This window comes from Eretmochelys imbricata, chromosome 1, assembly GCF_965152235.1.
Source record: "Eretmochelys imbricata isolate rEreImb1 chromosome 1, rEreImb1.hap1, whole genome shotgun sequence".
In the NCBI taxonomy this organism is placed as follows: Eukaryota; Metazoa; Chordata; order Testudines; family Cheloniidae; genus Eretmochelys; species Eretmochelys imbricata.
Window position 1 is genome coordinate 261230096 of NC_135572.1, and position 26251 is coordinate 261256346.

Sequence of the window (26251 nt, forward strand, 5' to 3'; positions counted from 1 at the left end):
CCTCTTTCTAACGTAGTTCCAATAACTTAAAGCCCCATCCTGAAGTCCACTTGCCCAAAGTTCCCATCAAAGTCAATGGGAGACTTCAGATTTGGCCCTAAGTTAGTGAAGTGAGTTCCAGTTTTTGTTATAGAGCAAATTTTGCTGTGACACTTTTTTTTTGTTTATTTTCTGTAAAAATACAGAAAACAAGTGCTACCTATAGTTTATAGTATTTGACCCAATCTTGCTCCAGTTATCAGTGGCAAACGCCAAGTGACGTCAGTAGAAGATTTCTCTCTTTTTGGTTTCTAGTAAACACTGGAAACCTGCCACCCAACCTTGATGCATAAGCACGCTGACCTCTCACCGACATGTGGCTGTGTAGGAGGCTTATTCAAGCTCTAGAAGTTTAACTTCTTTAGTTTAGTGCTCATGAGAGTTGTCAGAGTCTGACTCATCATGGAGCCTGAATCGTATGTTCAGTCATATGCCAGGTACAGCATGCATAGTGACATTTTCAGGCCTTTCCTCACCGCCTCACCAATGTGCTTCCTGACCTCTTACCACCGCTAAGACTAGGAGGGCAGTTAGGTTCCCACACCCACTCAGACCTCCCATCTGATGCTGCCAGCAACCAGTTGAGGTGTAATGTTTTATGTTGTGGCTCCCTGCTCTTTCGGTACTGGTCAATTTACTTTGACCACTCAGCGGCCATCAGAGTATGGCAGTATTCAGTCACACAAATCTGAAGTGGATTTGAACCAACTAACTAGTGATGAAATGGCCGGTCCTTTACAAGACCCTTGATCTAGAGCTACCTAACGGTTGCATCTCTGCAGTGGGGTAGGGAAAATGGGTGCCATGCTAATTAGAAGACTTATTTACGCAAGCTCCAGTCAAGGAAAAAGTTAATCTGTTGGGAGTGATGTTGGGGTGGGGGGCCACTTAATCTTTGGCTAAATCAGCTTAGTATGGATCAAAAATCTATAGGGTGTTTTTTTGTACTCCACAAATTGTTGAAGACTGCAGATATATTCTTATGGGTTGGGCCTCTTATTCTTAGCCAACCAGCTTTATTTTCTGTTTCAGCTTTTTGTGTTAATTTTTAACCAAAAATCAGTGCATCCTAAAGCACCTTTTGCTGTGTTATGAGCCACCATATGCGCTTTATTAATAGATGCCCCAACACTTATCTCTTCCTACTGGAGTACTATATTACACAAGCAACCAAAGCGAGACCAAAAAGACAACAAGAGGATGTGTGGTTATATCTCACTGCTGAAACTCTAACAGTCCTTGTACATAGAAAGAGCTAATTGGATCCATGTGTCTGTTTATGTATTACTTATTTATGTTTTGCAATTTTCAATTAATCCTCATCCTACTAAATTTAAGTACAGATGTTCCCCATCACGAGTAACCTTCTCTTATTTCTGGTCTATGCATCTGTAGCTGTTGTTTAAAATCAATAAAAGGCATTGGAATTTATTGGTGTGAGTGAGTGAAATCTTCTTTATAAAGCACTTAAAAATAGTTAAGTAAAAAATACTCTTTTTTTTTTTTTTTTTAACTTTTTAGTTCCACTCATGAGAAGAAAAGCAGAACAAATATGATTGTGAAACAAGGAAGATTTTACCTGAGGCATAACACTCTGTCAGAAGATATTCCCATTGCTATTATATTTAAGGTAATATAACTGTCAGTCTACAAAATTTTAGTTCAAGAGCAAAGCTCTGTAGTAGCACTTATGATGTTATATGTTCTGTAAAGGAATTCTGGACACGAACAGTTTGACAATAACTGGGTTTACAGCATATTATTAGAGGGAGTAGAGTAAAATATAGAGATATGGGCGGAAATGTTCAAACCTTTAATTCTTCCTGCAAAGGCCAAAAGTTGTCCTTGCTATATTTCTTTTGAGGTTAGTGTATGTACAAGATACAAAATAGAACTACAAAACATAGATTGCTCAAAGTATTTTGAAAGACCTTTAAGGCATTTTTATTTGCTGAATCAGAACTGGTGAACAACTAAAGAGTGACTCAGTAATGGTGAAAGTCACCATGTATGTTTCATAGAATCCTAGAAATGTAGGGCTGGAAGGGACCTTGAGGAGTTAACTGGTCCATGCCCCTGCTCTGAGGCAGGACCAAGTATACCTAGGCCACCACTGAGAAGTGTTTGTCTAACTTGTTCTTAAAAACCTCTAATGATGGGGCTTCCACAACCTCCCTTGGAAACCTATCCCAGTACTCAACTATCTTTATAGTTAGATTAGGTATCGGGAAAAACTTTCTAAAACTTCTGTGCTGCAGGTTAAGTCACTTGCTTCATGTCCCACCTTCAGTGGACATAGAGAACAATTAACCACTATCCTCTTTAATAGCAGTCTTTAATATATTTGAGGACTTATAAGGTCCTCCCCTCAGTCTTATTTTCTCAAGACTAAATATGCTTGTTTTTTTAACCTTTCCTTATAGGTCAGGTTTTTAAAATTTCTTACTGTTATTGTTGCTCTGTACTGGACTCCCTCCAATTTGTGTAAAACTTTCCTAAATTATGGTGCCCCATACTGGACACAGTACTCTAGCTGAGGCCTCACCATTGCTGAGTAGAGCAGGACAGTTACCTCCCGTGTCTTACATATGACACTCCTATGAAATGTGAAAATGTAAATGATACAACGATGACAAAAATCACTAACACAAATCAAAAATAAATTGCCAGAAGAGGGCAGCACCTGCTCATAACATAAGAACAGTCCTCTGAGGTGGCTGCTATATGACCGTTTTAGTAGGCAACTTTAGAATTTTGCTAATATGTGGGGAAGCGGTTTGATTGGATTTGTTTCTGCAAATGGAAAACAGATGATTAATATTTAGATTAAGTCTTGAGAAACAAGTCCGAAGTATCTCTTATCTTTGATTATGCAGATCTCTTAAAAAACTTGAGCAATATTGTCTGTTTTAGCAACCAGTGTTAAAGGGGATTAAGAAATGATTGATGAGTAGAAATGCATTGTAAAAGTGTCAGAAGCAATGGGCTTACAATTCCTTTTATTCTAGAAAATCAGATTAATATTTATGTGCCTATGCAGGTCTTGATCTTACTCCTTGAGCAGTCAGAAGTTAAAGTCTGTCTTTATTTACAAAGTTGAACTGTCAGTTTCTTGTCACCCAGTGGTATGTCCCAATATCCAGATACACAGAGGTATTCAACTACACTCTGCTGTTAGTCATAGAAAACCTTTTTTTTTACAATGTGGTAATGACACCTCAATCATATCCTGGCAACGTTCCTCATAATGTATCACTGATTTCCCTCCCGGCCTACTCTTCTTGTAAATCTTACATGAACATTTTGTACACCAACGGGTTGCAGTAGGACAGGTGATCACAGCTGTTCTCTGCAGTGCAGTTAGCAGTGTATTTTGTAAACTAGTTTAGAGATTTCTATTGATATGCCTAAGTAAACAATTATCCGTGTATACTTAATAAATCCTGAATGTAGCAACTTCATTCTCTTACTCAGTGATAGAGCTTTCCATACTTTTGTAATATCCTTTCTATGAAATATTAAATTAAGGTCCTTCTCACCACAGCTGGTGATGATACAAGTGGAAATTAAGGATCCCATGGGACTCTTTATTAAGGGATCTTGGCCAGGGCATCAGCTCTTTTCCCTTCTCTTGTTGAAAACAATTAATTTTGTCCCACGATATGAGAGAGCTATTGCTGAGTACATAATGGCTGTGCTGTTTTCCTACCAGTATTTTATTTGTTACTTTGTAAAATGATTTGGGAGATCCGGGGTATGAATGGCACTATATAAGCTATATTCTGGTTTATATATCTTTTAAGTATATGGATAGGAGGTAAGAAAATAAAATACTTAGTTTTTGTGTTTCAGAGCAAACTATTTTCCTTTGTAATACTTACTGTTCCTGGCTAACCAGGATGTCTGTTGACTTAGTCACTTGAGCTAGCAACCTCTGATTGTATCAAAACTTTCTAATCAGTTAAGTTCATCTACCAAATATATAAAATATTTAGTTCTTTTGGAGGAGAGTAACATCAATAGTTTTCAGCCTGCAAAGATTTCCTCATTTTCAAGATGCCACTTTATCTATGGTTATAATCTTAGAAAAACTCTTGAGGGACGAGAGAAGTATATAGCAGGGGTCTCAAACACTAGTTATTTCCTGTGGCCCGCCATAGCTCCCCTCCCCCCCCCGTCCCTCCGCCTCGGCCCCCCTGAGTGCGCCGCATCCCCGCTCCACCGCCTACCTCCTAGCACTTCCTGCTGTTTGGCGGTGCTTAGGACTTTCCAGGAGGGAGGGGGAGGAGCGGGGACGGGGCATGCTCAGGGGAGGAGGCGGAGAAGAGGTGGGGCTGGGGCAGGGATTTGGGGAAGGGGTTGGAATAGGGGCAGGGAAGGGGTGGAGTTAGGGCAGGGAAGGGGTTGGAATGGGAGCGGGGCCTCATGGAAGGGGTGGAGTGGGGGCGGGGCTGGAGGCAGGGAGGGACTTTTGTATCTTTGTATGAAAAGGTGTCAGTGATGCGGCCCTCTGGCCAATGTACTAGTCCTCATGTAGCCTTTGTGGTGATTTGAGTTTGAGATCCCTGGTATATAGCATATGGAAACATGTCTCTCTTAACTTTTTTGTTTCCATAGTTGGATTATTTGATTTAACATTATGTAAATATGCCCAACCGTCTTGCTATTACTTAGCAGATCCTTTTCAGCAAGGAGCTAAGTGTGCCATGAAAGTGGTGGAGTATGCATGGGTGTATTTTGTTGTTGAGGATGCTATGTAATGTGCGTTTACTTACACTATCATTCCTCAAAACAGAGAGTTGTGTTGAGAGGTTAGAATGTTGTACTTGTAGTCAGGAGTCCTGGATTTTATGCTCTGCCACTGACCCATTGCATGCTTCGGGCAAGTCATTGAACTATTTTGCCTCAGTTTCCCCAACTGGAAGACCAGTATGCTAATGCCTCACAGCAGTTTGATAAGTATTATTATGCAAACAAATCTTTTATTTAAAATAAGAGACCTGGAACTAACATGACACATGTCAGCTGAGGCTAGAACTCATGGTATCTTCCAGACTTTCAGGCCAAAAGGTTTTTTGGGCTGCATTGCCTGCATACCATACGGACCCATTCGGGGAGTTTCGTAGGAGTTGGTGCAATTTGAACATTTTAGCAGCAGGCTGTACTGAGCATGTGGGAATGTTAATTTTCCTAGGGTTTATAATTTGACCAAAGCTTAGCTGGTTGTTTTTTGACAGTGACAGCAATTCTCATCCTCCTTTCCCCATCTTTCACCATCACCAAATGTCAAGTCTTTGCTCCATGAGATGGAGGCAATAGATCACTTACAATGAACGATTGGAAAACCTCTCTTTTCTTTTTTTTTTAAACAGAGGGGAAAAATAGGTACTTTTGACTAATTTCATTCTTGGCTGCGGCATGTTTGCTGAAACATTCATGAAGATAATACATCTATTTGCAGCCTGAAGCCAACACCTGGCATGGGAAAAAAACAGTAAATATTTGTCAGTTATAAGTAACTGAAGAGTGCTTTATAATGGAAAGTGTTGGGCAACCTTAACTAGAGGTATCACTAATGGCTCCACGTAAAAGATCTGAAAGCAATATGTATACGATGTGTGTAATAACTAAAAACAGCCTTCTAAGAAATTTCCTTAGTTGAGATTTCAAACAAAAAAACACTTGTTTTAGCTTAATAAATTTCACTTGTGTCCTGGTTACACATCAGTGGCCAGATGATCTTGTATGTATTTTTGTTTTTTCCCCTAGAGACTATTATTCTCTATGGGCAGATATAGATCTGGGTGAATGACTTGGGAGTTAAAATAATGGAAGATCATACACTGTCCCAAAACTATTGGTGTAAAGGAACTTTAAAGTCAGATTTTAGGACCCAGATAGTTTTGTAAAACATCTTTACGCTGAAACCTTTCTAATTTCTGCATCTATTGAAGCCTATGAATAGCACACTCTGGGATCTGCAAAGAAAGAATTGAACACGGTTCCCGTTGTCTCATTAAGAAGTGGTTTTAACTTTGCAATAACTTGAAGATTGTGATATGAAATCTTAAAGAAGCAGATTAATATCTCCCTCACTGTGGGTCTGCTGAATTTATGGATTCCCACATCTCTAATTTCATAGCACTCATCTCTGATCTGTGAAAGCCACAAACTTATTCTACCTGTGATGGGGTCAACCTCTAACTTTCTCTGACATCTTTTAATCCAGTCACCTACCAGTCTCCATTCTCTAATTTAACCTAAAAGATTACAGAACTGCATTCTAGGGAACTGCCATGGCAACCGCTAGACATCATCATTAAGATGTGGGCGGGGGGGAGGAAGAGCTGGGCTTCCCAGGGCTGGGGCCAGCCTCCAGAAGCAGAGGTGCACTCTTACACACATGCTTCTTTAGGCAGCAGCAACTTCCACAGTCCCTGGACACCAGTGGGGTTGGCTGACTGCATTCTACAGTATGAACTCTAGACATTCTTCACACTCTGTGTGTTTGTTTGCTTCAATCCAGCTTTCTACTAAACTCCAAGTCCTATTGGTCCCAACCTCACACTCTCAGCCTGGCACTCTCCTCAACAACCTGCCTTCCTTTCCTTCCTCCTCCTTACTTCTCTGCCCATATTAAAATATCCCTTCCTGAGATTTCCCTTTCCCCCACCTCTGTCCCATAATATAAGCCCCTGTGGCACTTCATCCAAAAAGAACTAAGACGACCTATGCAAATCTATTCCCTGACCACTTTGCTTTTATATTTCTTTCCCCTAGCCTTTCTTTTTAGACCATGGACACCATTCCAATAGGTCTGTACATTCTGAGTGTTACTATAATATGAATAATAGTAATGAGATGTCTTGGGGCTTCTGGATCCCAGCTGTGTTACAAGCTAACCGCCCTGATTCTGCAGTGCATTGTGCATGGGCAGATGCAGCATTAGGGCCCAAAGTACTAAAAAAAGAGTATTAAGGTAGACCTGAATGATCAAGCTGCTCAACACACCAAATAAAAATACAAACAAATGTTTCGTTTGCATGTCCTATTAGTATTGCGTTCATATTGGCTTATATGCATAGCTAAACTCGTTATACTGTGCAACACCATGTATAGTATGAACTAACAAGTCATGACATTTTGATACTGATTTAATGAAACTATTCCAACAGCAGTCCACCTCAATTTTGTTAGCCCAGTTAGCAGGAAATTCACAGTTCACTTTTTTCATTAAGACATTCTGTCTACCTTGCTTTACAAGTGTTTGAACAATTTTAATCACATTTTAAATCTTTCTCAATTAAGCAACCAGCAACAATTTAAATTGCAAGATGCATAAATATTCATCAAGAACCTGTTCTGCCATCTTTTATGTAGAAGCCTTTATCCATGATGTGCAAAAGTATGATTATTTTACCTACTCTTTATATTTAATGATTAAAGACTTGGATGAAGATCTTAATTGGGAATCTATAGAGGCCTGGATAGATTTACTTGTAGATTGTTATAATAGTATCCTGGTGGTACTGCAGAAGTGTGATGTGTGCTCTACACCAAATCTACAATATACACTGAAACTGGAGCATTCTTACACCATTACAAATGTGTTGCTTTGAGACCTCATCAAGACACATGGGTGGGTTATTTTTATTAATTTTTTTTTTTTTACTTTAAGGATTTCTACCATTCGTACCTTTAAAAACAGTATCAAACACCTGATAAAGGGGCCGACAAATGTATTGCAGAAGGCAAGGCATTAGTTGGATGTTAAAAGCAAAATAACACCCAGCAAAGACTATTTGAAGGAAGGTACTCATGTATTTTAAAGAAAATATGACTCTTTGGTATATTCTCAATTTTTATTGAGAATTGGTGCATAGGGTATACCTCGTAGGCCATTATTTACAATGATCTTTGTTGTGCACAGCTTAAGGAAGAATATGAATGCAAAATGTAACTTTACTCCCGACTTCTGAGAAGCATGTTATTACTCCGCCAAAAGAGGTTTAGTGAGATTATTCCCAGTTTCTTGATATGGCAGAATTCCAGACAAATGTGTGAAGGGAAAAGCTTTAGCACCATCTGGAATCCACAAAGGCCTGCACTGCTGGCTGCCACCTTGAAACACTTATTTATAGAGAGATTTTTCTAAACCTGTTAAGCGCTTTCTTAGTTTATTAAGCTTTTTCCACAGTATAAAGTATAACAAGGTGTCTAAGGATCAGTGAAAGAATAGATAGAATGGCTTTCAAGTGGGATTCTGTAGTGAAGTCATCTTCTAAATGCAAATAGGTGCAAAGATGGTACATTGCAAAAGTTACTCAAATAGAATATGCTGTAACATTAAGTTTGCAGAACTGTTTGGAGTAGGGGACTTATGTGTGATCTCTTAGATAATTTCACCCTCCCTTATTGTAGCTCTTGAATAGGCTTTCTCTGATCGTTTGGAAGGCTCCTGTTAGTTAGTTTTTATTTTTATTAAGAAATTATATTAAATGTATACTTCTGCAAATAAGGAACAGCTCACACACAAGCGAAAGGCACTCTAGAGCATTTGCTTTCCTGCTGCTTATCAAGATTACCATTTCAGGTTCTTCCATAGCTTGAGTATGGGCTGCCAATGCCAGATGGCACGGTTTCTGAGAGAAGAAGTAGCTTTTGCTCCGAAGTAATACTGACAAACAATACCAAATTAGCATAAGCAAATGTCAGTGAGTTAACATAAAGCCAGCACTATTTCTGTCTTTTCTTCCTTTCCTAGGCCATGGGTGTTGAGAGTGACCAAGAGATTGTGCAGATGATTGGTACAGAAGAGCACGTGATGGCTGCATTTGCTCCCAGTTTGGAAGAATGCCAGAAAGCTCAGATTTTTACACAGATGCAGGTGTGTCTTTTCATATGGCCATAGGCTATAAAATCTAAAGATGATGACTGTTTATTTATTTTGCCATTGGTACGTGGGTTGTTGACACAACAGTTTCACGGTTTTTTGTTATTTTTGTTTACTTTTGGCTTGGGGCCATACATGTCGCAAGAAAATTTCTGCTCTAATTGTCTGAGGAGAGGAGAAAAAATGAAGCCAAGACGCATCTATTTGTACTCAGACATGAAGTAGCCCATGTTTAGTGTATGTGGTGGGTAGTGAAGTCTATAATCTGAGTGAGCTGGATTTTTGTTGAGGGCCTCAAATTTTTTTAGAGTTGGTCACGCCACAGACAGGAACCTTCCACATGTGTGCGAGTGCTTTCATTGTGCATGAACTCTACCGAAATTCTAATCTTTTGCATAAAAGCTGGTAATAATAGCCACCAGTGAAGGATGGGTCATAATTCTCTTCAGTCTGAACGCCTTAATTAGCTGGAATAGAGGCCATACTGCTGTATCTGTTTTTTCATGTACTTATTGATCTGTTAAAACCAAGCTGCAAAAACTTTGTTTATCTCTGGTATTTCATTATAAAAATGATCTAACCTTTTCATAATTAATCTTGAGTTTATTAAACTGGATCTCTTGTTTTCTATTTTTCATCCTTTTGGATTTGTCACAGTTAGGATCAGCATAGAAGCCCTTTTAAGTAAGAGCGTGAAATAATAAAACGGTACAAGGGGAGACTGCAGGGGGAACATAGAGACATGAGCAAAACAAAACCCTATTAAGAAAACATTCCATGCAGGAAGTACCAAATAGAATAAAGATAAATTGAGTAGAGAGGCGATGAAATCTGGGGAAGAAGGTGAAGGACAGCATAGGAAGGATGGTCTAATGGATAGTGCACTGGTCAGGGTTTGAGACCTGGGTTCAATTCCTGGCTTTGCCGTGACTCCTTGTGTGATCTTGAGTAAATCACTCAATCTGCCCTGTGCCCAAGTTCTGTAAAAATGGGGGTGATAGCTCCCTTCTTACAGGGGCAGTGTGAGGATAAAATCCATGAATGGATTACCAGGTGCTTTTCTACTATGGTAATAAGAGCCATGTATACATAAATAGATGTGGTTACTACAGGAAAGGAAATAAATCTTACTTGTAATTTTCTCTGGATACATGCAATTACTATGTTAACCTGGATGAAACTGTCAGACTAGACAAGAAGGAGTTGGAGATGAAAAGTGAATTGGGAGGAATTCATGTCTTTGGCACGTGGAGCCATGCTTCTCACGTCCCCATGATGGTTTATTTTCCCTATATTGTGGCACTTATACCCTTTCACCATTCCCTATTCATCCACAGATGTTACCTATGTATAATATTGAAATGTACAGTATGTTATTTGTCAGTTATGTATATTAAGTTGATCACCTACGAAGCTTTCTGTGATGCTCATGAATGAAAGGTATTATTTAAAAATATGTGGTGTTTTTCACTTCTGTGACTTGACTTTGTAGCTATGCCACTGACAACTAACTAAACTGCAATGATTGTGAAAAATGTGTGTACATGTATAGATGACATTCTTAGTACTAAACACATCTGTGGTACTCGCTTGACAGGCATTAAAGTACATAGGAAACAAGGTACGAAGGCAGAGGATGTGGGGAGGCCCAAAGAAAACGAAGATGGAGGAAGCACGAGAGCTGCTAGCATCAACCATCCTGACACATGTTCCTGTATGTAGTGTTTCCCTTAACTTGAAAAAATGTTATTTTGGGGGGTGAAACACAAGTTTTCCACTAGTATGAATCCTGTTAGAGAGTAAGACTTCTAATGCAATGGCTGAGATTTTTAAGTAACATGTTGCACTTTCCCATTCGAAAGAGAGCCTGCTGAAATTGTTTTAGAACTTGACTGAGTTCTGAATGAATCTCATAGTAGTAGACCAGTAAAACCTTAAAAAGAACAGTGAAGTGCCCGGGAGACCAAAGAGACTTTCAGAGCCCACTAAGTAGCGCTCTTCTGTTTACGACATACTCATTTAATGACTTGCCCTCTGAAGCTTGCAGACGCTCTAGGAGAGAGACTGCTATATACAACTCTAACCTGATCTGCAACAGATCCTGCTTGTATAACAGAAGGATCTCAATCTATTTAAACAATGATTTTTTTATTTTTTTTTATTTTTTTTTTACTGTTTGCTTTCCAATACAGTGTGCAAACTAATACACAGGTGGAATGATGAACAGTGAAGAAGGGAAATTGTCTGAACATTGGGAGGAATGCTCACCAAGAATGCAATTTTCAAGTTTTGTAAAAATATGTGTAATTATGTTAGAGAAGACCCCAAGGCCCCAGTTAGGATTAGAACTCTGATAGCAGCTGGGCAAGTAGAAATTGACACAATCCTTGTCTCAAAGAGTTTGCAATGGAAGAACATGAGCAACATACGAAGAGTAGGGGGAGCGAGACTATCAAATTCCAATTTTTATACACAATGTAATGTTTTTAAATTAGTTTTTGTAATTATATAAATATCTACTTTTCCTAGTTGCCCTTGTAGGTGTCATGGCCGAAGTGGGTATTGAGAAGGGATTCAGAGGAGGAGTACTTACATGTATTTGTGATAATGCCCTCTGCAATGTCTCTGGAGATCCACTTTCAATAGTATAGACTAGAAAATGTTAGTATTTGACTTTCCTGTTTCATATAAGACATAATGAAGGTATTGCAAAAACAAAAGTGGAAAAATTCAAGCTAATGTAATACCGACAGACTCTGTGGCTCTTAGCTAAGGCGGTAGAGAAAACTCATTAATATCTCTCGCCCGCCCGCCACTAGATGGAACAGAACACTATACCCAGGAGGTGTGTGGGTTACATACTTCCCCTAGCTGAGGAAGCCCGTCCCGAGTTTCAGGAACTTCCCAGTTGAAATCCCAGAGCCCCCACTTGTAACGCCAACAGACCCCAGTCGTCAGCGGGCGGGATCGAACCTGGGACCTTTGGAGCTTAGTGCATGAGCTAAAAGACATATGCCTGTCTCTCTAAGTGGTCTCAGTGCCACTAGATGAGACAGAACACTATACCCAGGAGGTGTGTGGGTTACATACTTCCCCTAGCTGAGGAAGCCCGTCCCGAGTTTCAGGAACTTCCCAGTTGAAATCCCAGAGCCCCCACTTGTAACGCCAACAGACCCCAGTCGTCAGCGGGCGGGATCGAACCTGGGACCTTTGGAGCTTAGTGCATGAGCTAAAAGACATATGCCTGTCTCTCTAAGTGGTCTCAGTGCCACTAGATGAGACAGAACACCACACCCAGGAGGTATGTGGGTTACACTAAAAAACCCAGAATAAATCTTTAGAGGTTTGTCTGAAAAGAACTGCTAGAAAAACCTAACGTTGAACTGGTTGGTTTGTGTGTTGTTTTAATTACTTTTTCTGTGGACTCCCTAGCACTGGGTTTTCCATCTGGAGGTCCTGCTTCCTTAAGCTGCAGCCCTAGATGCCAGTTCAAGTGCCACTTTCATGAGTGTGGTATAATTACTGAGATAAACAGAAGGAAAGAAGTCTGCATTTTGAGACCTTAGTCACCATGTTCCCACATTCTAGGCTTCTCAACAGAAAAGTGGATGTATACTCTCCTCATAGCAGCCAACCTTATAGTCCATCATCATAATTAGCACTCATTGCAATCGGGAGCAAAGTCAAGAATGTAGAACACACGGACCTCTTGTCCCTAGAGGTAGAATTCCTAGCAAGTATTAAAGTACAAGAGGAGAGGTTTGAGTTATCTATGTGCACTGTAGCTCCTCTGTGGGGAAAGTGTTATCAGCCTGGTATTATTTGAGTACAAAAATTCACTTTTTTAAGATAAATAAATTCACAATATATTTCTAAAGGGGAGGAAACTCACTAGCGAAATAGGTGTTTGAAGAAATCATATCCTTTTCCATTATGTAAAAGATAAAACTGTGTCTCTGTAGCTTTCTCTTTCCTCTCACTTCAGCAAAGGTTGAGTAAGTATAGTGGAGGAGATAAACAGTCTTCCAGCAAACATGTCTTGATTTTGCAGGGATTTTTTTTCCAAGCACGCTCTGTGCCAGAGCCGAAACTTTATTAAAATAGTGTGATGAGGTGAACTGTATTGTGAATCAGTAGTTGCTGAATTAGAATTTGTCTATTTGAATGTGCATATTCAAACGTAACAATTTCTTTTCAAGTGAAGTGGTGTTTGCGAGAAAGGTCTCCTCTGTAGAGAAAAACAAGTGGCCAAGGAACGTGAAAGCCCTTCCTATATTAGAACAGTTATGAGGAATGGGGGCTGCTAAACACACTATTTTGTTGCTAGTCTTCTTTTAAAAAAATGGCACAGGAACATTCAAACGTACGTTTCTTCTGGGAATCTATTGATGTCGGCTAGTATAATAGCTAGATTCTGTGGCTGTTGGATTGAGAGAGATAGTTTAGAAAACCTCAAACCTTACAAGTGGGGGATCAAGGAGCAACATTCTCAAATTGTGAATGGAGCTCCATCCAGCCTTCCACGCAGGAAAGTTGTTATGCAGGAACCTCAAAGGAGAGTTTATCCAAATTGTGGGGGTAGGGAATATGTGATTTTTGGAAGATAAAGTCTCGCTGTCTATTCTAAGGGTGTAAATGCAGATTTGGTATTACCTCCCACACTATAACTTTCAAGCTGAATCTAAATGGAAATGTGAAGTCTTGAAGGCTATTCCTTGGTGCAATTGAAAATCTCTGTTTGGGAAACAGATCTGAAACAGAGTGGAAAATAATGATTCCTAACCCAGGATTGAGTTTACTGGTGGGATATGGGACAGAAATTTGTTTTAAGAGCCACACTCTGTGTGAGAGTGTGTATGTGAGTGTGTGTGTGTGTGTGTGTGTGTGCGCAACGTGTCTTAATTTCCAGTGTAGTTGAAATAAGTTTCATTAGTAATAGTTGCTTATGTTTACAAAATGCCACAGTATTGAATTATTCCATTTCCTGCAAACTTTTTTCTTCATAGCTAGACAATGTCCGATATCAATTCAAAGGATTGCCATAACATATTTGACATACATACTTATTCCAATCTACTTCATTTTAAGTTCTCTTTCAATGTTCCTAACACATTTAAGATTTCTCTTGGTGGCTTTCATAATGTAAAACAAGCCCCATTCTACAGTCCTCACTCAGGCTCAACTCCCCACTGATTTAAGTGGGGATCTTTGAGTCAAAACTGCACGTTTGATCCTGTGATACCAACATTTTTCTCAAACCTTTTCGATTACAGGTAAAAGAGTTTCATTTCCGTGCCAAGTGCATCTACACAGCAGTGATGGTCCGCAGGGTAATTCTGGCCCAAGGAGAAAACAAAGTAGATGACAGAGACTATTATGGAAACAAGCGATTGGAATTGGCTGGACAGGTGGGTTCCCACTCTGGGGCTGTGTGATTTGTTTGTGTTTTCTTTTTACTTAAAAAAAAGATGTAGATGTGGGGGAACCTGTTGAGTTTGATTTCCTCCTCCTTGGCTTTTCTAAAGTTTAAACATGCGCTTAAGTATAGATATGCTTTCCCTAAATTGGGTCTTCAACAATATAAAACATTTGAAGTAAGATTCTCACCCTCACTCTGCCCCTTTACACCTGGGAATAGGATTGGAGCAGTGTAAGGGGGCCCTAATAGCCCCAGGTCTGGTTGTAGGAGAACTCTCTTGGTACACATACTGCAGAAGACCCCTGTAAGGGCTGTCTTCTGAGGATCCCCTGGCAAGCTGTGGTGTAGGGGTTGGGACCGGAGGCAGGAGAGCACATCAGGGATGTGCTGCAGGCCTGCAGAGATTTGGGGCAGTACTGCAGCTCTTAGAACTGCCCCAGCAGGCTGCCATAACTTAGACAGGCCCCTTGGGTTGTCTGAGTTATGCCGGGGGTTTCTCCATCCCCAGGAGCAGCTCAGATTGGGAAGGTGCAAAGATGGCTTAAAGCAACCTTAGCTCCCCTCCCTCTGGGCTGCAAACTGTGCTGCATGTCCTTGCATGCTCCTGATAAAAGGGGTGTGTTGTCTATATGTCTGTCAGTTTAGGGCACTGATCACTTTAGTTACCAAGGCCCTAGTATAACTTACATTATTTTACATTTTATTATTTAGTTATGATGAGGAAGTAATTTAGATTGAGGTTGGACTTCATTGCTTGACTCAGTACAAATTAAAACTGTGTATTCAGGTATATAATAGCATTTAAGGATTGCACGTGTTTTTATGTTGTACTACCTCTGTATCATCTTAGACCATACATGAAGAATTTAGACTGATGTACATAATGAGGCAAACTGGAAAAATTGTGTCACACACACACACGGCATCCACTTATGGATTTGTGGTTTTAGGCACACAGCAGTGCCCTCTGCTCTTTATGCCTACCCAGAACATGACACTCAGACCTCAAAAATTCAAAGTTACCATTATCCCCACCCACCCTCACCCCCTTACAAGTGCTTTAGAGTAAAAACACAAACAACAAATGTGAGATAACCAGGAAATGCAGAGTTAAGATCTGCCAGAAAAAGAGAAACAACATTTCTGAAGCAATCTCAGCTATTATGGCAGTTCAAGAAGTTATCTCATGGTATCTTTCCACAGTGACATCCTGGGAGAATGCACTGAAGTTAAGATGCTTTAAAATAGAAAAACTTCATCTCCAAAATACATATGAATGTAATCTCTGCTCCTTGAAGTCTTTAAACCACGATTTGAGGACTTCAAGAGCTCAGACATAGGTGAGAGGCTTTTCGCAGGAGTGGGTGGGTGAGATTCTGTGGCCTGCGTTGTGCAGGAGGTCAGACTAGATGATCATAATGGTCCCTTCTGACCTTAGTATCTATGAATCTGAGACAGTTTTCACACAACTTTTCTTAAGTTATCAGAGCTCAAATAAAACAACAAAAAGTTTTAACTAGTGTAAAAAATGCCCCTTTTTCAAACATCTAACAAAACTTTGCCTAACTTTCCTCCCTAACAGAATTCTTGCTGATTTTACACAAGCATGGAACAACGTCAGCCTAAAGCTAATTTTTCCCCCTGGAATATTATAATTGACCAAATGTTTTAAGATTATAATTAAAGCACCACTGCAGCCTGAACTTGTAACATTATTGTTATAGTTCTGTAGTATTGTAACCAGTAAAAGTAATCATTAATTTGCCACTATAGCCATCCTACTTAAATAAATTGAAGGTTGATTGTTTGCCTTGGTGTAATCAAATCACAGAAAACATAAATGCAACCTTTCTGCAATCTGGAACAAAACCATTCTGGTTGCAAATGTTAAAACTGCCATAGTTGGTTAAAGTGGTGGTGTAGCCATGCTGGTCCCAGGATATTAGAGAAACAAGGTGGGTGAAGTAGTATCTTTCACTGGACCAACAGAAGTTGGTCCAATAAAAGATATTACCTCTCCCACCTTGTCTCTCTAAAGGTTGGTTAAATTAAATGGGAAGTGTTTTTTTTTAATTGTAGAAGATCATCACAACAAAGGCAATGTATAGTAGTTTATTTCATCATGGATAGCTGTGCAGTGATTGCGTATATTTGTACCATTTGATTTAATGGTTCTAGTTCCCTTGGGATTTCCTAAATGATCCTTGGAAGCTGAGCATTTGACTCCCCTTTCCTCTTTCCCCCACCCCAACACATGTTAACAGCATAAACTTGATTTACCTGTACTTGGGGACTAAAACAATTAAAATAAAGCATAGGATGAGATTTCACTTTTTCTTTAAGTATGTTTTTAAATGTTTACAATTAGCAGAAGTTTGTGTAACTAAACGGGCTGAGATTTTTAAAATGCTAAATTTGTGTTTCTGGAATAAAAATCCTGTTGCTTAAAGATTTGAATTAAAAAAGAGCATTCCCGTGTGAAGAGGAAAACATAGCGGTCTAAACAATGTAAAGACATAAAAGGCATTGTGTTTATAAAAATGTGTGAAAACAATAGCTACTAATTTCACACCCCATGGGACAAGGGAGTATGAAATGTGCTTTAGCTTTAGATAACAGAGTTGTATCCACTAGCCAAGCTGGTTTACAGAGCTTTCTCTTAGTCTTTCTGCCACTAGAGGCTTGGTAGGCCAGGTGCCAGCAGAGGTGTTAGCAAAACCTACTGATTTCAGGCTTAATCTTTTCACCTACCTTTTCTCTTTCCTTAATGTGTTCATTATTTGCTGAGCATTACTCTGTTCTTTGTCCTCAATTTTTTTTGTTTCTAATGCAGCTAGCTTTGTATGGGTGAGATATGGAACAGCACCAAAATCCGGCACCCTGGAAGGCAAGGGATTTCTACCCTGTGACAAAAGAATACCGCCTTGACTTCAGAGATTGCCTAATCCCAGCTGTTCTGATAATATAATTAAGGCTGCCTAATGTCTTTAATTTTGCAACCAGTTTGTGTGAAAAGGAGAATTTGGCATTCTAAAGGCTTAAACACTAAATAACAATCTCAAGGCGCCTAATTAGAATTCTCTGACATTAAGCTAATTGGTGAAACTGTATTTCAGCAGCTTAACTTCTTTATTAATTTTTTTTCTTAGGATTTTCAATCAATTGATGAGCTGTCAGTATTTTTTTCTTAAATATAATTTTCTCTTTAGTGCTCCTGTCTTAAGCTGGCTGAAAGGCCTTGGACTAGCTCTGAAATGTATTGAATATTATCACTGGCATTCCATCCCTTTTCTTTTAATCACTTACTCTTGACCTAAATAATGTGGTTATTGTGAGACTTTGTTTTGCAGATATTCACTGCTCTTACAGAGAGGCTGTGAAAGTACAAAAATTAGCAAAGTGTGTAAGACTTTCAGGCTGGAAAATGTAAAGTCGGTGTACTTAGGATATAACTTTTTACCTCAAAGAAAAAGAGATTTGGTTTGTGTTCATATTCACTACAGTTCCTGGCACTGGAAGATTTTAGTGGAATTGTAGTGTTTATTTTTAAATCAGCAGGTTCAGTGCAGAAAATATTTTTCTAGTTGGCTAATTAAAACATTCTGTTTTTACTGGACATTCATTTTAAGGTATGATCAAAAGCGAATTTACATCAATGGAAATACTCTTGACTTCAGTGGACGCTGGCTCAAGCCCCTTGATCATTAGAATTGTCAGGGGGACAAACTGCAAAACTGTTTCCCTCTCACTCACGCTTCATTCTCAGTAAAGGGGTATAACTTTGAAGACTCCAGTTAAGTTTTCCTCCCTAAGAGTGTATGGTCTGTATGACTTTTAAAATTAAGTAGAATGATTTTGAGCCAAAAAGGAACTGTGTTGTTATGGAAGCACCAGCTGTGGCTCCATAGTCAAGGTGTGAGTTTTGCACTAAAGCCTGGTCTACACCGGGGTTTAGGTCAATGTGCCTATGGCGCTCAAGGGTATGAAAAACTCCGACCCCGGAGAGCTGTAACTATGCAAACCTAAACCCCTGGTGTAGATGCAGCTTCGTCAATGGAAGAATATTTCCATTCACCTAGCTACCGCAGCTCAGGGAGGCAGAGTTACTACAGTGACAGAAACTCACGATAGTAACAGAAGGAGTTTATCTGTGGCATGCCATGGGGTTACAAGAGCGTAGCTATGGTGCCATTGCCAAGCTGCTGTAGCCCCCACAGTGTGTGGACAAGCCCTTAAAGCAGAGATTCAAACTTTTTCTTATGTATTTAAAAAAATATATAGTGTATCCTTCCCAAAATGATAGCACTTATTCTTTTGGATATAGAATGAATTTTGTGGGAAATTGTAAGTAAATCTGTTAATTAGTTAAAATAAATAAAAAGTGAGCCCTTTAAGAAATTTTGCACCCAGTGTCAAAATGGGTTTTTTTGGTCCCAGTTCTCATAACAGAATAATGCAGAGGCTTCATACAGCCTCTGTAGTGATACTGTGTGGAAGTGGAGAGGGGAAGAGGAAGGAAAAAAACCTAATGACTTTAAAAATTAAACTGTTCTGGAACCACAAACACTAAAATGTCCTTATCTAGGTTATTGCATGATTTCCCCGCAGAGTTACGGTTGTTTAGAAGCCTCCAGAGGGGTTTAAGAGATAATATTTATCCAGCAGACCACTTTGTCAAGAGTTTAGTATGGTTTTACTTTTTTTTTTATATATATATATATATATATATATATATCCTCTGCTGTTGATAGGATAACATCTAGCTGCCTTCTGTAAATTACCAAGCTAATTGCACCTCTGGCCTGTCCTGGTCTCTTTGAATGCATCCCTTCTGCCCCTGCCCACCTCCCCCACCCCTGATCTCAGGCCTTGAGCTGTCTGCTTTCTCGAGGTAGAATCACAGGATTCTCACACTGTCAGATGGTGTTGGGCTATAGTCCCCTGGTGCTAACCGTGATTACCTCAGCAAGTCCAATTTAGATTCAGTACCTGCAATTTTCTTCTTTCCGGGAGCTATGACCAGTGGTGTCCAGTGACCAGACAGCAATCTTAAAACAAGGTATTGTCTGTTTAGAACCAAAGCGTTTCAGAGAAAAAAGATCTTAAAACGATAAACATGCTATATGCATCTCTAGCCTACCAGAAGTCTCTTCCCCTTCCACAAGGGGAAACTGGTAGGTCTAAACTTGTTACAGACATCCCAAGACCTTTAGGGTCTGGATGGCAGTCTGTTCCCTAAACTCATAACCCAGTTCAGCATCTTTGCTTCAGGAAGTGTCTCTCTAAATCCTGCTCAGGTTTTTAATTGCCACCCACCTTGTCCCTACAGGGACCAAGTCATTTTTACCTGTTTATAGCCCTTTGATCTGTTAACTCCCAGCGCTGGCAGAACAAGTCTTGCAACTTCATTGGATATAGGATGTAGGATCCTTTAACTAAGAGCTTTCCTGTTGTCTTTCAAGTGTGTGCTGGGATGTTTTAATCTGGGAGCTACTGTCTTCTTCCTGGTGTCAGCCCTCATGCAGTTAAAGCAATATAGGTATATAATAAACATTCCACTAAACCAGTGGTTCTCAAACGGTGGGTCAGGACCCCCTTTTAATGGGGTCACCAGGGCTGGCTTAGACTTGCGGGGGCTGAAGTTGAAACCCAAGCCCCACCACCCAGGGCTAAAGCTGAAGCCTGACAGGTTCAGCCCGGGGCATCAAGACTCATGTTACAGGCCACATGCCTGGAACTGAAGCCCTTGGGCTTCAGCTTTGGTCCACCCCGCCCAGGTCAGTGGGGCTTGGGCTTTGGCCTGCCCACCCCAGGGGTGGGGCTCGGGCGTGCTTGGGCATTTGTCTCCCTCCTGGGGTCGTGTAGTAATTTTTGCTGTCAGAAGGGGTCGCGGTGCAATGAAGTTTGAGAACCCCCACGCTAAACCAATGTAGTGCCACTCTGTCTCAATAGCTAGGTCATATGTCATAATTTTATGAATGCTGCACAGCTGCTCCATGTTGGCCATGCCCTGTCTACTGGCTTTGTCTTCATACAAGTCATGTTGATTTACGGATGACCCATAATGAATGAAGTGTGAGGGAAGGTGGCTAAAGCACTCTTGGCAAGAATCTCACGATGACTCTGTTTTTTTTTTAAAACCTGTGATATGGTGGCTGTGCAGGATACACAAATTTTGGTCTCGGCCCTAGCATCCACAAAATCTCAGTCAGCAAATTTGCTTGCAGTCGTCACCAGTTTAGTTAATCCAAGCTACGTTTGCTCATGTGGAATAATGCCCCTTCCATTGTGAGGAAATTTTTATTACTTTTATGCATCAGATGGATCTGAGCTGAGTTGTTTGCTTCTCTTGATGCAGGATAAGATGTGGAGTGAACAAAAACAGTCTTCTCTGATTTGAGTTTAGGCCAGAAATGTTTGCTGAGATATTGGGGGTGTTGGGGTCCTTTTTGTATCCCTCTCTAAAGCTCATCAGAAAACACTTTTTGTTTTCTGTGGGAAATTTTGACTTTTCATTGAAAAACCGAATGTTTTCCCAGCCGAAAGACACATCTCATACAAAATTTCATTTAGTGAAAGACCCAATTTTGCATCAAAACAGTTTTGACAAATAACAGTCAGCAGCCCTGTCCGTATCCCTTTCTGGCTGGGGAAGGCAATGGCGAAGAACTGACTCTACTGCTGGTAGGTTCAGAGCTTCCCTCGGGGAGTACACATTGCCAGCCTCTCTAAATGTATAAATAAATAAGTAGTACTCAGGGTTGCTTGAACAAGCTGCAAGTGATGATGGCCCGTCTCAGGGTGCTGCTAGGAGGGCCTGATAGGGCCATATGGTAACAAAGGCATGTTGTTGGTAAGAGGGTATCATGTCATAAACAAGAGTAGTGCCTATACAAATTGCATTACTGGGAAAAGTTAACACGCCTTTCCATGGAAAGGGTGTGGCTGAAAATTCTTATCCAGACTATGTCTGACCCTCTGTAAGCAAGTACACAGAAAAGAGATACAAATCCCAGCAAGACCCCTGTTTTTCTCAGGACTGCAGATGAAGTAGTTTGGATGATCTCAGAAGGTAATATCATAAGCATTCCTCCACTGCAGAGAACACACTTGCCGGGTCTACAGGGCAAGACATAGAGATGTTTCTTTAGCCTATGGTGTTCAGAATTTATCTCCCTAGGCGTAAGTCTGCACTGCAGTAAAAAAACCCATGGCACCGAGTCTCAAAGCCCAGGTCAGCTGACTTGGACTCACAGAGCTCTGGCTACAGGGCTGTAAAACTACAGTGTAGATGCTCGTGCTGGAACCTAGGCTCAAGACTCCTCATAGTGTGGGATCTCAGAGCACGGGCTCTAGCCTGAGCCTGCTAATCTGCACTAGTTGTATAGCCCAGCTGCCTGAGCCCCGCAAGCCTGAGTCAGCTGACCCAAGCCAGCTTTGGCCATGCCTCAGGTCTTTGATTGCAGTGTAGACCAGGGGTTCTCAAACTTCATTACATCGCAACCCCCTTCTGACAACCAATATTGCTACATGGCCCCAAGAGGGAGGACTGAATCCTGAGCCTGTCTGAGCCGTGCCGCCCCAGGCAGGGGGGCCAGAGCCCCAACCATTCTTGGGAGTGGGGGAACCAAGGGCTTCAGTCCTGTAACCTGAGGGCCCCCCCCCCCCCCCCACACACACACACTCAGTGCTGAAGCCCTTGGGCTTCAGCCCTGGATGGTAGGGCTCGGGCTTTGGCCCTGGGCCCCAGCAAGGCTAATACCAGCCTTTGGCGACCCCATTAAAACAGGGTCCCGACCCACAGTTAGAGAACTGCTGGTGTAGACATACCCTCTGAGACCTTTTGTACATGGTGACCAAGATGGGAGGAAGACCTCTTCCCTGAAACACCCAATCAAATAGAGAAATTGGATATTCAAAAGGAAGGTTTAAGTAAATACTTCACATGTGTATATTGAAACTCAGTAGTAAAGGGGAAAGAGTGACTGCCAAGAGATGTAGTTGTACGGTGATGTAGGAACCTTAACTTTATTTACTACTTCATGTTATTTAAATTTTTGACCTTAGGTGCTAAGTTTAATTCTAAGTGATTTTGCATTTAACATAGAATTATTTATTTAGTATTATTGGCTTACATAGTGCTTTATAGATATAAGAAAATGTTCTCCCTGCCCTGAAGAGTTTAGTTTAGGGTGCCCAATCCTGCTGTCTTTAAAGCCTGGTGGGAGTCTTGCCCTGTATTTCAACGGGAGAAGGCATAGGGTTAAGCATTAGGATCTCACAGGATCCTAAAACTTGTAACAAGCTTGTCCTCAGCTGCTTGAGTTGTGCTTTGGGAGAACTCAGCTGTTTCAAGAAAATCACTTTTAATTGGAAACAAAAAAATAAATAAAATTCACATTGATTCCAAAGAGAGAGAGATTTTATTAAATGTCCTGGTACTCCTGAAGCACAGCCGTATTCAAATCACTCAGGCTGTTGTGAAAGCTACTAGTCTTTGGACTCCTCGTTGAAATGATAACCTGTAAGTTAGACCACCTTATAGTTGTGAATTCAAATGACTTTCTGAAGTTTTCATGCTTCTATTTTTTTGTGTGATTCATCTAAGATGTCAGCAAAATGGAGGTCTGACCATGTTGATTTCAGATGTTATGATTTCCAGAGGCTTTTGACTGTGCAGAGATCATTTGCTTTGGGCAGCCTAGCTGGAGCATGTTGGTGGAAAGATGGCAGATGAGAATGGGTGGCCCTTCTTGTTGGGAGAGAAGTGAGTGACTGGCTCTGTGCTTGCAAGGGAGGAGACAGTGACATTATGTGCAGTTCAGAGGTGACAGTTATAATTCAGTTTCATTCTTCACACACAGAAATTAAATTATGCAGTAGACTCCAGAATGTCTTAGCTGTGCTTGCTGATTACCCAGTTTATTCAACACTACAATGCTTTGTATGCTGGGAACTACCATTTTTGGCATTCAGTAGCTAGTGCATTTTTAGTCTTTCTGACATTCGAGTTGCTGTAAAACAGAATCTCAGAATAGGATTGTCAAGTTTTAGAATTTATACTGCTTGTTTGAAAAACTAATCATTGTAAACATTGACAGTGCATCATTTAATGCAAATTTAAGTATTTTGGGAAAGCACTAGTGTTTACTGGAGGAGGTTGGGAAAGCTGTGAAAACAATCAAATAGCAGAGCAAAAAAAAAAAAAACCCTTTAGAGCATCTCCATAACAGACAAAAGGCAGAAGAAATCACTGTATAATGTTAAAATACGTGGAGAGCATATATGAAGAAGAGGAGGGGTTTTGGAACCAATAAATAGCAGCAGTGTTGAATAGTTACTTTTATACCATGGCGTTTTATCCCAATCCCCTTTGTAGGTAACTCGTGTACCCACCTGTAGGCTCTTCATTTTAGTGATTATATCTTTCTGTGGGTGGACAGGGTTTGGCACATTGCAGGAGCTACTTGAATATAGACAATAAATATGAAATTAGACGGAGACTTGCATAAATTGCGGATCAGTTGACCATGGCTGCAAGGCTAGGTAGCTTACAGAATAACAGGAGGTTAGATGTACATCAGAGTACCAATCTTGATCATCTCAGATCTACCCTGTCAGAAATGGGGGAAAGGAGTTTCAGCTGCAGCCAGAGGGGAAGCAGGCAGTTCCTGGCAGCTGGCCTGGAGTCACTGAAAGGAAAGAGCTTGTCCCAACTCTTTTCTGCAATAGTTGTGGTAACTGTCTGCTGCCCCTCCCTGCCTCAGTCTGACCATGCCAGCCATGCACCACCCCCAAAATCTATATTGTTAGGGTTCTTTCTAAAAGTGCTCCACGCAACAGCATCGTTCTTCCCTGCTCCCGAGGCATCCTTCGGAGGGAGGGAGAGGGGAGGAAAAAGGCCCTGCTGTTTGTACAAGTAGAATCCCTAAGAGGGTCTTTTTTTTTTTCTTCCCCACCCTCTCTGAGGATGCCTGCTTGTGCAGCGGAGTCTGGGGCTGAATGTTAAGGCAGTCAAATTTCTGTATAGCCATAGTTTTAAATCTTGAAAAGTAGTTGTCAGGTGATCAGGAGAATCACACCTTAGTGGTGGTTGATCAAATGAGATACAATGTCACCAGGTTGAAAAAGGATTTTAATCAATAAATGGCTAGTGCAGCCTCAGAATTTTGAAAAGAGAAGTATGGTGAAGGAGAAAGCCTCAGATAAATAAAAAAAAAAGAGTAGGTGTTCTGGGCCATTTGTAGATTTGAAATTCTTTCTAATCTGGTCTTCTGTTTGCCTTCTCACCAAAAAGTTAGGTACTGAATATACAGTTTTTATTTCTTTTAGTAAGATTACATTAGTAAGCATTGGTGACCTAAAATGCATCACTTTCGGTCTGTCAAAAGAAGAAAAGTCACCCACTATTCACTCTAAATCCAGTTGTTTTGTGTTTGCAGCTTCTTTCCCTTCTTTTTGAAGATTTGTTCAAAAAATTTAACTCTGAAATGAAGAAGATTGCTGATCAGGTCATTCCAAAGCAGAGAGCAGCCCAGTTTGATGTAGTGAAGCATATGCGTCAAGATCAGATCACCAATGGCATGGTAAATGCCATCTCTACTGTAAGTGCTATGTTTTATTGCTGCTTGGTGGGGTTTCTCATCAGCCTGAAAGGGGGGTGGTGGCTGAGATGAATGGGGTGAGTTATTTTTGTCCTGGTGGTGCCAGTATCTTTGATCATGAAAACAAAGCTATTAATATTCTTTATAGATTCAAGTGATAAAACTCTCATGAATAAAGCTCGAAGAACTCACTAAGAGGGAGATAATGATCAACATAATACATTTATATCAATGTATACTACTTTGAAGTCCTACTGAAATAACAGTGAGAACTAAGACATTTTAAATTGTCAAAAAAACATTTTGTTTACATCAGTGATTCATGGTGAGTACTTGGCACCTAGATTTATCTGATGTCAAACTGCAATATTTGTGATGGAGCTGGTTGAAAAACGCAGAAAAAACTTTGACATTTTTTTGCAAAAAAATGTCAGTCAGTTTCAAAAACTCAACTTTTCAACCAGCTCTAGTTTGTAAATTGAGTAAAACAGAGGATCAGCTATAGATCTGGATCTTTTAAAGGGACCATGCTTCTTTTTGTTCACAGGTGTTTGCAATTAAGAGTAATGATGCAGTCTACTGGTTGTACCGGGGACTAGGACTTCTGTGTTCTCTTTCTGTCTGACATCGACTTATCATGTAACACTGGGCAAACTGCTAGGTGCTTTTAAAATACTATTTGTCCAACAACTAAAGAATTAATTTTCAGTGTGTACATGTGGGTTACTCTGGAGCCCATGTATCTGTTTCCTGTTGGCTAAAAGGACCTGGGGTCAGAGGTGAACCTTGTTCAGATGTACAACTCAGAAGTTCTGAACAGTTTAGAGTTGCATAGGAGAACTGATGAAAGCTGGTAACAAGATCAATTTTATAAACTTCTTAGGGTGTTTTGATCTCTAGTTTCGTGCTGTTTTCCATCTCAACAAAATCCAAGTGGGTACTTTTTATTTTTGCCAAAGCATAATGATGCAACTCCAGATCTGAACCTCAGTTTACTCAACTGTAAAATGAGGTTGCTATGAGGCACACTGAGGTTGAAACTGCTGAATTGGAATTCATTTGCAAATTGGATACTATTAATTTAGGCTTAAATAGAGACTGGGAGTGGCTAAGTCATTATGCAAGGTAGCCTATTTCCTCTTGTTTTTTCCTACCCCCCCCCCCCAGATGTTCTGGTTTAACTTGGATTTAAACTTGGAGAGTGGTCAGTTTGGACGAGCTATTACCAGCAGGAGAGAGAGTCTGTGTGTGTATGGGGGTGGGTTTTTGGAGGGGGGTGAGGGAGTGAGAGAACCT

The 26251-nt window shown here is 40.4% G+C and overlaps 1 protein-coding gene across 5 annotated transcripts in view; it reads left to right on the forward strand.

Annotated features, from left to right (window-relative positions):
• The window catches only part of POLR3B (RNA polymerase III subunit B), a 121418-nt gene that overhangs the window by 21163 nt on the left and 74004 nt on the right, over positions 1-26251 (forward strand). For all 5 annotated transcript variants that reach the window (XR_013347361.1, XM_077828899.1, XM_077828906.1 and 2 more), the window contains exons 9-13: positions 1561-1669; positions 8804-8926; positions 10530-10646; positions 14206-14340; positions 24794-24955. Coding sequence is in view for 4 of the 5 variants with exons in the window: in XM_077828899.1 (XP_077685025.1) it covers positions 1561-1669; positions 8804-8926; positions 10530-10646; positions 14206-14340; positions 24794-24955 (646 nt within the window). In the remaining variant the exon portion in view is untranslated. The remainder of the gene's footprint in view (positions 1-1560; positions 1670-8803; positions 8927-10529; positions 10647-14205; positions 14341-24793; positions 24956-26251) is intronic.